At 34.2% G+C, this 13,488-nt stretch overlaps 1 protein-coding gene across 2 annotated transcripts in view; it reads left to right on the top strand.

The window, feature by feature from the left end:
• LOC117118765 (large neutral amino acids transporter small subunit 4-like) overlaps positions 1 to 12,180 on the top strand; it is an 18,773-nt gene extending 6,593 nt beyond the window's left edge. Inside the window, exons 2-11 of one of the 2 annotated variants that reach the window (XM_033263465.1) lie at positions 3,338 to 3,464; positions 4,190 to 4,282; positions 5,601 to 5,731; positions 5,891 to 6,133; positions 6,747 to 6,931; positions 7,829 to 8,253; positions 8,754 to 8,827; positions 9,509 to 9,632; positions 10,292 to 10,294; positions 11,586 to 12,180. In XM_033263465.1, the coding sequence (XP_033119356.1) occupies positions 3,342 to 3,464; positions 4,190 to 4,282; positions 5,601 to 5,731; positions 5,891 to 6,133; positions 6,747 to 6,931; positions 7,829 to 8,253; positions 8,754 to 8,827; positions 9,509 to 9,632; positions 10,292 to 10,294; positions 11,586 to 11,759 (1,575 nt within the window). In that variant the 5' untranslated portion in view covers positions 3,338 to 3,341 and the 3' untranslated portion in view covers positions 11,760 to 12,180. The remainder of the gene's footprint in view (positions 1 to 3,337; positions 3,465 to 4,189; positions 4,283 to 5,600; positions 5,732 to 5,890; positions 6,134 to 6,746; positions 6,932 to 7,828; positions 8,254 to 8,753; positions 8,828 to 9,508; positions 9,633 to 10,291; positions 10,295 to 11,585) is intronic. The other variant, XM_033263466.1, reaches the window with a different exon arrangement.
• The last annotated feature ends 1,308 nt before the right edge of the window (positions 12,181 to 13,488 follow it).

Raw genomic sequence — 13,488 nt, forward strand, 5'->3', positions numbered from 1 at the left:
CGCCCGAACATAACATTTGAGGCATTCTGGGCTATCATTTTTTTCTTTTTCTCTCTTTTATTTCTTTTTTTTCCTTTTTTTTAACTCCCAAAAGGGCGGGCCGCCCCCCCCCCCTAAATCCGCCCCTGAACTTACTCGCAAAATAAGGTGATTTTTAACTACTTGCAAGTCAGATTTGAGGGGGCGACTGAGGGGGCATGAGTAGTTTTTGGAGGGGCGTGCACGAGTAATTTTTGTAGGGGTAAATCTGGTGGAGGAATGATGGGATGAGCTAAAGATAAAAATGAAAAGCAAGTCTACAAAATAATAGGCCATGCTAGATAAGACCTGTACCAGTGTCAGTTAGTTATCAATTGAATTGACAACACAGAAAACTGCTAGATAAGACCTGTCCTAGAAAGTTCACTAAAAATCACAACAGTAGTAGACACCCACTACTGCTGGGAACCTATTTTTGCATAATCTCTTGCTAACAGACAAGCAAACAAACAGTGGTGCATACACAACCTATTTGGCATGGGTAGAACTAAAAAATATTATCATAATTGGGAAAATACAATTTCCCCCATAACTTTTAGGTAATTATTTGTGTAATCGTAACTGTTATGAGGTTATCAGGGGATGGGGAAGAGCTTGCTTTTAATATGGGGTAATGAGAGAATAATAATAATAATAATTAGTGAAAATGTGTTATGTGCTGGTATCCACCTGTAAAGATGCTCATGGTGTATTGACATAACAGTGCTTAAACTACTATTTCTGAGCACTTCAAATGAATATACTGTATACGGTTAGATATTATTTTTCGTTCAGTGGTTTTATCTCAATTATTTTTTTCTTCTAAAAAGGCAGCATATCCCAGAAGTGATTAGTCCATGACAGATTGAAATATAAGCCTATCTGCTAAAAGTACTAAAAGTGTTGCATAATTACTAAAGTTTTGTACTACATTTAAAAGCATTCACTATACAATAGAATTGAAAAGTGAGAATATCTAAGGATCTAAGGCCCTATAAAAAATATTATTAGTTTATCACCCTATCTGGGTAGAAAAAGTGATGAGGGAGGGAGGCTTTTTTTTTACATTTTTTTTATTTTGCTAAAGCCAAATATCACCCTTGGGTGGTTTGCTGGTGCATTGATGTTCAAAGTAAAACATAATTTAGATAATGCAAACAATATCTACTAACTATTTAATAAAATAAATTAAAAAAAAATTAATTAAAAAAAAAAAAAAAATCAATTTAAAAAAAAATTAAAAAAAATTTTTTTTTTTTTTTTAGTACCATAGAACACATGCGCGCAGGGGTGATAAACTAATAATTTTTTTTACTGGGACTAAAGTCTGATCTTGTCAACAAAGCTATCTGTCATGAATATAAACGTCATTGTTTGTCTATTCTGTACTTTACCTTTGACCCCAAATGGTGGTGTAATTGATGACTCTCAAGTACCAGGACTCATCCTTGACAGATTCTAAACCTGCCATCAATTTGCATTAGTGCAATCACCTCGTTAATTATGTCCAACAACAAATACTAGTCATTCTGTGATGTAATCAAATAAATAAATTACTATTATATAATTATGTTTGACCCAGATAAGTACCAAGGCCCCATTTGTTATTTTGGAAGAAATATGAATTTGATGCCCAAATTATTATTATGGCTTTTAAGCTTTTATATTCAAGAGGAGAATGAGAAAATATTCCTATTACCTACCCCGGGGGAATTGTTTCGTACAGTGAAGTAATAGCAAATTTCAAGTGCTAATTGTTTAAATCTAAATTCTTACAACAGTTATTGTCCTTTTAATCTTCAAAGTTTTTATATTTAGGTGAACTACTTTATTGTTTAAATATTGTTGAATAATATTTAATTTTGCTTAACTATGTTCATTTCATGTTAGTTCATGTAGGAAATAATTGTCTTTTTCGCATTTTGAGGGTTATCCCCATGCTCTTTTGTGATTTGATCTGTTCATGTTCATTTGTTTCCGTTTTGTATTTTAAAGACCATATTGAATAAATCAAATAAAAAATACAGTAGAGTAAATACATTGAACAAAAAACTGATGTTGGTACAGCACAAGTGTTGGTCTGAAAAGTAGGCCTACATCCTATAATATAATATAATTGTGACCAATAACAGGTGGAAAAAACATAAAATCTATCAATGTTCTGACGTTTGCTAGGATAATGAATTTCCAAGAAAATTTAATGAGACTATGAAGTAATCATGCGCTTTGCAAAGATGTAAAAACATAGCGCTCCGAGAGGCTACAGTAAGGCGACTAGAATTTAAGTATCTTGCCCTCTTGTGCTATTCACTTGGGTTCCCATAAAATATTTATTATAATAAATCAACTGTCGTCTGACACAACCACTGTATATTTCTTCCCTGTGTTTTCAGTTGTAAAACAAAATGTTAGATATACCATGGAATTATATTTTACATGATGATATAATATAATTTTAACCATAACAAATAATTTACTGCTAACTTGCTGCACCTAGAATGTACAAGAGAATGAGAATAATATTGAACATTTCTGTACTGATATAATATTGATATTAGTACTTAAAATGGGGTTTCGCTTGGAAACAACTTTGTACTAGATGCAATACCATTTTTGTATAGTGCATACATATTTTAAAATCCCAGTGCACTTAACAGCTGATAAAAGTATGGATGGTAAAAAGTGTGTCTAATTCTAATAGTATTGTAAATGTTTAATATTCATCCTCAGATTTTAAAAAGAGCAAAAAAATAAAGCGGGTGAATATAGCCAAATTTATAGCAGCTGTAACCTTAAGTATTGAATACTTAAATCCATCTCTCTGATTGGCTGGTTGATTCTCAGATTTCATCACATAAATTATAGTTCCTTGTTGCCAAGCAGATGGAAACAGAACATAATATTTTATTGAGTAATTAAAAACAAGTGAAATTTTTAAAAAGTCATTAATGTATCTTAATGTTAATATAATAGATGTACATTATAAATATAATGAAAAAGACTGCACGGTATGTTATTTATATGCATGGCTGATGTAAATGTGACTCAAGAAAAATCTTTGAACATAACAATGTATGTTAAAATTTCACTAGAGAATTTGAACATGTGTGTCCGAGTTCCTTGGTTCAAATCCTGATAGGGTCATTATTTTCTCTAATGTATTAAAAACATTAATAAAATTAAACATGTGAGAAATAGTGAGCCTAACATAACCTAGAACCTAACAATTTAAATTTAAGACTGAGATGTATATAATCAGCAATTTTGTTTGTTTTTTAAAATAAGATTTTAATTTTTCTCTATATTTTTATCTCCTCAGTCTTATGTTTGCTCTATCTTGTATTTTATTTGGGTGTGCAGATGTCGAGAAACAATCATGGTTTCTCTTTCCAGCAGTAGCCCTCAACGGTGTAGGAGGAATCATCACAACGTTCACATCATTCCAGGTATGAGCACAGAAATTTACCCCCCCCCCCCAATCCCCTACCTTGTACACTACATTATTTTGATTTTTCAGGGTGGGCTTATAACAAGAGAATCCTCTGTTGTGAAAATTCAATTTCTAAACCAATGAATGCTATATGAAAGTTGATAAATATTTGGATGGTTTATAATTAATGTATTTTATGTAGTAGAAACATTTAAGATGATTTGTTAAAATAAAAAATAACCTCAGATCTAAGAAATTAACAGTTGTTCAGAACGTGACTATTCCAAGTGCATCGTTTCGCTTGGGACCACAGGATCAGTTTCAGCATCATCATATAGCATTGACCCGTGTAATCACCAGCAAGGGTGACCTACGATACTTAGAAAAAGCTATCAAACATCAAATTCAAAAGATCACAGACAAACTATTATGATGATGGCCATGGTTCACACTAATAGATGAAGGCAAAATTGATTTGCTTTATATCTGTTTATCATGTTTAATAACTATTAGTAACACACACATATAGATTATACATATTATATCAATACATAGGCCCACAAGTGTAACCAAACCATGTGCCAATATAAAATAAAGAATGATGATGATGATGATAATAATCATATTTACCAAGGTTTTTGATTACCATTTAAAGCAAATGCATTTAACAATAGAAACTAACAAAATTAAATTTCTTCTTAACAACTTATTTAATGCTCTAATGAAATTTATATCTTGCAGATTGCTAATTTATTCCCTTCCAAAAGATCCACAGTTATCAGTCTCAACATCGGTTCATACGCCTCTGCGGCCATCCTTTTCATGATCGTTAAGGTATGCTGACACCTGTGTCACAATACTTAGTAACCTTTTGCTCTTCAAACCTCCCGTACTATATTACGACAGTCCGGCAGTCTTTTTACCATCTGTCATAATTCACACAGCAGGCAGTAGCAGACCTGAGAATTTGAAATTGAGGGGTAATGGAATTACCCAGTAACTCAGTCCCACCATGGGACTGTAGATGGCCAGAAATGGCACTCTCAAACTTAAATTTGAATGAAAAAAAAAATGTTCTTTTTCCCCCTAATTTCTTTGTATTTTCATATAAAAGGGGTGGGTCCCAACCTTGAATCCGCCTCTGGCAGATTCATCCTTCCTGAATCAAAATAAAGTGTTTGTAGGAGGACATATGAGAGACAATTAAGGCAGATAGAATAAACTTTTGTTTTGTTTAATTGGAAATCATGTTTAATTGATTTGACCTTCATTTTTAATATTATATTTCTAAGTGTATATATAATTATCATCTCGATTACTATACTATACAAAGCTTATAAAACGTCTCATCCATTTACTTGTTGTACCATTATCAACACCAAAATATCTCCCTTCCCCACTCACGAACTACTGTAGTTTCATGTCACTCACTATTGTAAGACTGAAAAAATATATTCAGTAGCTATTTAAGAGCATATTTTCAGACATATCGTCGCTCACATCACGAACTAACACAATCAAAGTAGATTGTGTTAGTTCGTGAAATCACAGTAGCGCGTCAAAACGAGCGCGTATTGGTTGTCAAGCAATTTTGTATTCTTTACCACACAAAAAGTTCTTAACGACAACAGCGCGTATTTTGACGCGCTTTTTTGATTTCACGAACTAACACAATTGAATTTAATTGTGTTAGTTCGTGATGTGAGCGACGATATAATTATTACCCAAGGCCATTTGATAGGCAGCTTTTATCATGTACAACCTCTTTCATCTTCTGAGGAGCATTCTTAACCAATTCAACTAAAGCCGGGCAGTCACTGCGTCATATGACGGTCATACGACCATCGGCCAACAAATCCAACCCCGCTTCCTCTTAGCGTTATAGAATGCGACGTCGTCTGCTGTTTGTCGTGGCAGTCTGAACGAATCATCATTAAAAAAGAATCTCTTGCATGCACATTGTGGCGTTGCGTTCCCCATTGAATCATGTCAGCCGATGACCATCGAAGGCAGTGAGTGCCCAGCTTAACTTGACACCAGACCAGTTTAATTAAAAATAATTTAAGCTTGGTATACACTAAAATACCTTAAATGCTTTGAATGCAAACAAAGCTACTATTGGTATGCCTATGTTTCTTTGCTTTCTTTCTAGGGATTGTATGACTGCCAAATTAGTAGACAGATCATATTTTTGGGTGTTGCCATATGCACCATGTTTGTACCTATTAACTGTTGGATTAATGTACCTGTTGAGCCCATCCCAGATCCTGAAGGCAACACTGGGTAGGTTTCAATCACAAAAACCTTTGAATCATCAACACTGTGAATATATTCTTACATTATATAAACCAGCAGGTATTTTAAACAAAGATAGTATTTTACTTATTAATAAAATAATTACTACTGATAATTTTTTTTTATTTTCTTCAATAATATTGATAGCATGAACTGGCACATGTTAAGTTTCAATCACCGAATCAGCGGCAAGAAGTTCCAGAAACATGTGACGACAGTAGGGCGACGTCTCAGCCTTGACACGGACAATGTGTTTCTACCACCAGGTAAAGGCTTCTATTCCAATGTTAGCAGCTTCGACCAGCCATTCGGGAACACCGTTAACAAGGAGAAAGACATTGAAGAAATCAAACTGGAAATGAGGAATGGAAAACCCCACTATTCTTCCCAGTAAGTGTACAAACATCTCTCTAAAGCTGTGTTCACATTGACAAAGACAAAGGGTAAATTCACCTTGCTCAAATTATACGTCTATTCGCACTTGAATTTAAATACGCAGTAGGTATTATCAAAGAATATAGAATTGCAAGGTCTGATTTCCCTGATTTTGTATGCATACATTAAAAAAATACTGCCGTGAGATAAGGGGGCGCCCTATTAGAATTCAAATAGCATTCACTCGAAACTTGTCTTTTAAAGACATGCTCCTTCTGGGCAGTACTTTTTGGAATATGATTATGTTCTAACGAAACCACGATAGTCGGAACTCTTGCAGGTTTATACTCTTTGGTATTACTGAGCATGTGGCTAAAAAATAGAAGGATTTTGCGCATACATGGTGTGTGTAATCATGTATATTCTGTGAAAATCACAGCGATGATACACGCTATTGGCACACTCTATTTTAATGACCACAGATTTTCAGTGCGGTGATGGATAATACAGTGCAAGTCCCTTACTCTTTTCCTAAGTATTTAACATGCTTTTATTATACTTAAGCCCAATGGATCAGGCTAAATAATTTTTATATTATATTTAATATTAAGAACACCTTTACCTGCAGATTGCACCTTGAGGTGAAGATGGAAGAAGACTCTAAGGATAATGAGCAGAGTTTTATGAAGTCTGTCTTCAGCCCCATCTACATGTGGAGTGTCCTGGTCCTGTGCATTATGCAGCTACGTCTTCTCTTCTTCATAGGTTCGATCTCTCAGTTACTTGATGGCCTTGTTGATAACCCTGACACTGGTAAGAGGAAAACATACATTTTTCATATGTATACCAAAAGTTATTTAGGCTTGATAATAAATTACTGGTCAAAATCTGTAGGAAGACAAAAGGCATAAAGAAGGTGTGTATGTCAAGTTTTGTGTGGATCTTTTGAGAAGGTAAGTGAAAGATAAGCCCCTTTCAGACAGAGCTGCAATATTGCGGTAAGTACGCCAACATGGGCTTCTGTCTGAAAGGGTTGATACGCCAATACTGTAAGGCCGAAAAAAAAAATTCTTGTGTTGGCCACGTTTTGGGAAAATCCGAAAAATAGGTAGGTCGGTAGGAAAAGTTTTTTTTTTTAACCAATAACATGTTTATGCATAAAAAGTAGAACATACACAAAAATACAATGAAGACCATTTTAAAATTCATATTTAAGAGCAAAACGATTACATAACACTGTCGCATTGCCTACCGTAACAAGATAAGCCTATTCCAAAAATACATTTTATGGTATGCCGACTTAATTTAGGCCACTTTGCACCCTAGTAATATTGCCGCAATATTGCGGTAACGGTTACTGGCTTGCTCTGTCTAAAAGGGTCTACTCAATATTGCGGCAATGAAGCCGGCGTGTGCATTTATGCATAAACAAACAAGGTTAAAGTTGAAAACAACTGCGCGGTGGTATTTAAACCGCCAATATAATACGTCATTCTATAGGACCCTTTCAGACAGAAAAGCGTAAGAATACCGCAATCTGCGGTATCAAAGGCGCTGTGTGAAAAGTATAGACTGATTATTTTGCTGGCATGCTTACCGCAATATTGCGGCAACGTCAATCTGAAAGGGGCTTAAGTTAGCATGGGTTTGGTATTCAATATTTTAAATATAAATTTGCACTAACATAGCTTATGCATTTATTCTTCCCAGTAAATACTTACATTAATATTTTTGGACTGATGCAACTGCTGTGTCTGATAAGTAGTCCTCTTATTGGCCTTGTAATGGATTGGAAGATCAGAGCAGCTCTTGAACAACAAAAGCGTGAAAAACGTTCTATGTCGTACGATAGACGTGCTTCAACTTGCTCTGAAAAGCGGGGCTCCATCTCTAATGAAAAACGAGGTTCCATCTCAAAAGATAAACGTGGTTCTGTATCATCGGAACGTCGTGTTTCTGTCGGTAATGGCCGTAACTTTAGTACAACATCCGAGGACGGCCTCATAGATTACGCCACGCCACCGCTCTCGCTCAAGATCAGGAAATTACGAAATGCATCAGTTGCGTTCACAATCACAACAACGCTGCTAATGGCCTTTGGTGTGACAGTACTAATTCCAAATATTGCTGTTCAGGTTAGTGCTCTAAATAACTGATTTATAAATGTCCACATCAAAATTCAAATATCATTCAAAATGCCCAAAATATAAATCTATTTTTGAGAAATTGATAATATAAATAAAATTTCATCATAATCTTTCATTATTGTGCTTTAACCTAATCTCTTATGTTTTCCCAAAACCTCTAACTTAAAGGGGTTTTTATGGTTAGGTCTTACCACTACCCTCACCCACCCACCTCTTTAAACAAACCCTCTGATAGACCAAATCATCCTAACTTTCAAAATCTTAATACTATTACTGTATAAAGATTATGACATTCTCCATTACCATGCTAGAAAATTTATTTTTTTGATTAAAGGTTTAAAAAAATGAGACTTAACCTTTAGACACACAATCTTTAGCAGACATACAAGATATACAATTTAGTGTGCTATTCTGAAGACTAATTATATTTGAATTAAACATTAAAATTTTATGTTATTTATAAACATTTTCATGATTTTTATTTACAGATTTTGAGTTTTCTTCTGCACACGGTCGTCAGAGGTTTCATCCACAGTGCCGTTTGTGGGCTTTATGCAATTACGTAAGTACGAGACACTCTGGAATTAAATGAAGGAATATTAACTATTTTGATCCAGAAATTACCAGTTGTAATTCAATTCTATACATTTATATTGTGCCTTTTATTATTTAAAGCACAAAGATATAGGCCTGTAGTCTCACAATACAAGATTTATTGTCAATAAAATTTTAAATACCCCTAAAATTACCATACTACGGAAACAAGCCCAAAACAGTAAACCGAGAAATCATGACAGTAGAACAAAATAATTTTAGTGACTGTAAAAAACCAAATAAAATATAGACTTGCAATAGAAGATTATTTATTTATTTTATGAAAATAAATATATCATATAGCATGACACTTACATTTGGATTTCTATGGTGTGATATCCAGTGTGATCCTTCTGGTGGTAAATTTGGCATTCCACTACAATTCTCTCTCTTCCGAAGAACATACTGTACTGGGTTCTTCAGCGTGGACATGGGCCATACTGCACCCTGGACCATTTCATTCGAAAGACGGAGTGCTATTGCAACTTGTGTTTCAGCCCTCCAGCTGAATCGAAAAGAGACCAACACATGAACCCGAGATCAAGGATGTTAAAGATCTCCAGTGGCTACTACCAGTTTAGTCGATCCAAAATGCATTACTGTAATATTTATGTGGGCTTGACTGGTGAGCCTTTCTCTGTCTTTGCAGGTATCCTGCCAATCAAATAGGGAGTCTTGTAGGCCTCCAGTCCCTTGTTTCGGCTTGCGCTACTCTCTTGCAATACCCCATCTTCGTTGCCATTGAAGGTTCTCTGGAGTCCGATCCTTTTCTGGTGAGTACACTTAATTAGTTTGAGATTTTAATAATAATGATAGTAACAACAGCAATAACAATAATAATTATATAAATTAATGCTTATTTAATCCATAATGCCTAATATTAAATTATTACAATAGTAATGGTTAATGGTTATTGATTTTTATAGCACAAAACACTATAGAGCTTGATAACATAATTGAACATTAGGGAAACCCCACTAATTGACGCAACTGACCAATGGCTTTTTCCATAAAAGAACAATATTTCTATACAAAGTGTACTGGAAGTTTAATTATTTAAAATAATGTTATATTGTCATGCAAACCTTGAAACAAACTTGCACAACGTTTTCCATATAAAATGACTGCAGCGCACAATCTCCAAATTCACTGTGTAAAGTCCTATCCGCAATACAGTATAAAATGTTACCTGACAAATATACCTACCTGTGACTAGCCCATATATGGGTATGAAATGACATCATCATGTCCATATATGGATGTGATATGACATCACCTTGCCCACATATGGACAATTTACACCAATTTTTATATTAAATTTGTCAGTTTGGATAAAGTTAATTATTGAATTGCTACTTAACACATACTAATGTTTTCTTTTTCAAATTGCATCTGATTTTTCTGATTTCTATGACGTTTTTCAACAATGCAGAAGGTGGGAAATTAATTTAACATGCCATATATCAATATGCCATTTTCTTTGTTCTTTTTTATTAAACTATATTACTCATTAGTTCTGCTCTGTTTATATTATGTATTGTTTGTTTGATGATCTTTAATGCTGTCAGATTCACATTTTTTAAGAGTCTTTCTCTCTGTTGAATCATTTTGTTTCATTTAAAATGACAGTTCTACATGATAATACAAACAAGCTATACATAGTGTATGTTCGTATATGTATGTATTACAGTTTACATACATATCAAACATGTAGTATAAACAAAAAAATCATACTTGCATCATACCAGGGAGTTGTTATAGCACTATAACAACTCCCTGATCATACTGTAGGACTGTAGTTATTTCTTAGGCATTTCCTTCAGTTGTGGGTGGTTTCTTTCCTGTCTGAACAATGACCTTCAGTGTATTGACTGACCATGGAGGTTAGTGGATCTATTGACTTATGGATCAACTGTCCAATATCCCTTATCAGAACAAATGAATTAATGAGACACAAAGTATTCACTAAATATGGAGGGGTCGCATGAGAAAGGTCAAAGGTTCTCCACTTTCAGTATTTTTATTATTTCCCTGTGTTTAATCTTTGTGTGGTAGCATGTCATTTACTGTATCTGTACATTTTGGTGCCTTTATGCCACTGTAGTTATTTTTGGATCCTTCCTCCTGTAGCGCCTTGAGCACTTCTGCAGTGGATTTGTGCGCTTTTTATAAATATTATTATTATTATTATTATTATTATTATTATTATTATTATTATTATTAATATTAATGAAGAAGTTATACATGAATAGTATGTGCATATGCTTTAGGCTAAACAAAATTAATTGCTAGTTCCACATCCTAGCCCTCATCAAATTTTGGAGACTATGAAAAAAGATAATCTGTTTGATTGTTGTCCAAGCCTAGAGAAAAGGTGGAAACATAATTGCGGAATACATTACAAAGATTCATTTTACTTCTTTTATAAAAAAAAATATATATATATACCGTTTATATACCGTAATACACTGTCGCACTGGGTTGAACCAGGCCCAACCCACAATTTGAGTGGGTTGGCCAGACCTCCTGTAGGCCCCACCAGATAGAAGATAGGAGACTGCACTATATAGGAGACTACGTACATTATAAAAATTCACCAATTTACTCCCAGAATGTAAGAGATAATTTTTCGAAGGCCTTTTCCTCTGGATCCTAACCAGTCTGTATGAATTTTGTAATGTTTAAAAAATAAATTAACTGATGTCTCTACTTTTAATTTCTTATAGGTGAACATTGGACTCCTCGCTATAACCATTCTATGTTATGGTCTGCCTGCATACATGTGGTGGCTAGCTAGACGACTGCGTGCAGAACAACTCGACAATGACGTTGAAATTGTGAAACCATTAATGCAAAAACTGCCACAACCATCACTAAGCACTGTGCCGGAAGATGTATGAAAAGGCCTCGCTCGCAAACATCGGGGTACTGTTATTATGGCAACAACTAATGCTTGCTCTCGACTACAGTGTTTTTGAACTTGCTAAACCTGCTACTACGGAGGTCGCATTACTTCTGTGAGCGTTGTGGTGTTTCCTAATGTTGTTATAGATCTTAGTGTCTGTTATTATGTGTATACACAAATTAGAAATGGCTATCGAACAGATGAGATGTTTAGTTAGCTGTGTGGTCAAAGAAGGCTGGTCCGAAATGACATGGAATGGAGAGTTGTATCTTTGGTTACAGTTGCAAGAAAGCTGTATGGTTTCAAAGGCCAGTTTTTGTCGGTTTTCTTGACAGGAAAACGCGTGAAGAAAAATAAAAAATGAAAAACTAAAAAAAAATAAAATTTTTTATTTCTACCTTTTTTGCATAAAAAGATATATATGAAAAATTATGTATCTTATTATAATATATTACTAAAATTCCTTAAGTTCCTTCAAAAGTAAATGAATAACCACTGTAGGCCCTGTATGATATACAAACCCGATCTCCAGTGTCAGATGGGAAAGAGTGCAATTGCTTTTGCCTCACTAGAGGATTTTTATAATTCATTTTATAGATGGAATATTGTGCCATAGCAGAGAAACGCGTCCAGTTGGCAACAGGAGTCTCAACTATCTTTCTTCTTATACCGCAAAACCTTGAACTGAAGCCCTGGGCTTTTTTTTTTTTTTTTTTGGGAACTCTGGATGGGCTTCTTTTTGAGATGGGTTTGCAAAATAAAGAGGGGGCTTTTTTTCAAAATGAATGCTGTAAATTTTGGGAATTGCTACTATAAAACAATAAATAGGACCACTGTAACATTGATTTGTATCATGGAGTGTATTAAGCGGCATTAAATCACCTTAAACACTGCATAAACCAAACATGTTTTTATTTTTTTTGTTTCTTTAAAATTCATGTACAGTGTATTTAGTGAAAAGAAGCCCTGGGCTTCTTTTCGAGGCTATTTTTGTGAACTAAAGAGGGGGCTTCAATTCGGATTCTTCTCAAGATTAAGCCCACTGGGCTTCTATTCAAGGTTTTACTTGTGTTGTTTTACGTACAACCTTTGTTACATTTTAAGCATCAAGTTTTACAATTTTACTTGCTTGAAAAAAGTAAGGAGTTAAAATCTGTCCATGATGTCATGCTAAAATGTTGCAGGTTACAGGAATTTCATTTGTTGGTTATTTACGCAGAGCAAAACATAGACCAAATAAAAAACAGTTTCTTTTTCCCGAACTTTTTGGGGGCCACTGCATAAATCCAACTTTTTTTTAGGTGGTGAATATTATGACTACCTACAAGAAGGGGAGGCTGAGGTGAAAGAGCTACTATCTCTTCTAAAAAAAAACTTGGATGAAAACATGCTTTTTAAAAAGTTTGCTTATATATGTCTATGCTTTTTGTATTTGATACATAAAAAAAGTATTAGGCACTATGATAATGTATTTCAGTTTTACTATTATTTTTTGAAAAATGTACCGTAGTTAAACATTTCGCAAAGTTTTGCTTATCGTTTACAATTTTTTATATTTGTACTTTTATTTGAAATGTTTTGTGTGTGTATGTAGGCGACTAAGAGTCACATGACCTAGGTCAACTATCTACTTCCTGTGTTGGAGATGATTTAATAGATATAGATAGTATAAATATTGCTGATTTAGCCAGATATTAGATGGCTTTCTTCATAATTCTAATTCC

This window comes from Anneissia japonica, unplaced genomic scaffold (genome assembly GCF_011630105.1).
Source record: "Anneissia japonica isolate Jap-2015-1 unplaced genomic scaffold, ASM1163010v1 scaffold2069_len581484_cov189, whole genome shotgun sequence".
NCBI classification, from domain to species: domain Eukaryota; kingdom Metazoa; phylum Echinodermata; class Crinoidea; order Comatulida; family Comatulidae; genus Anneissia; species Anneissia japonica.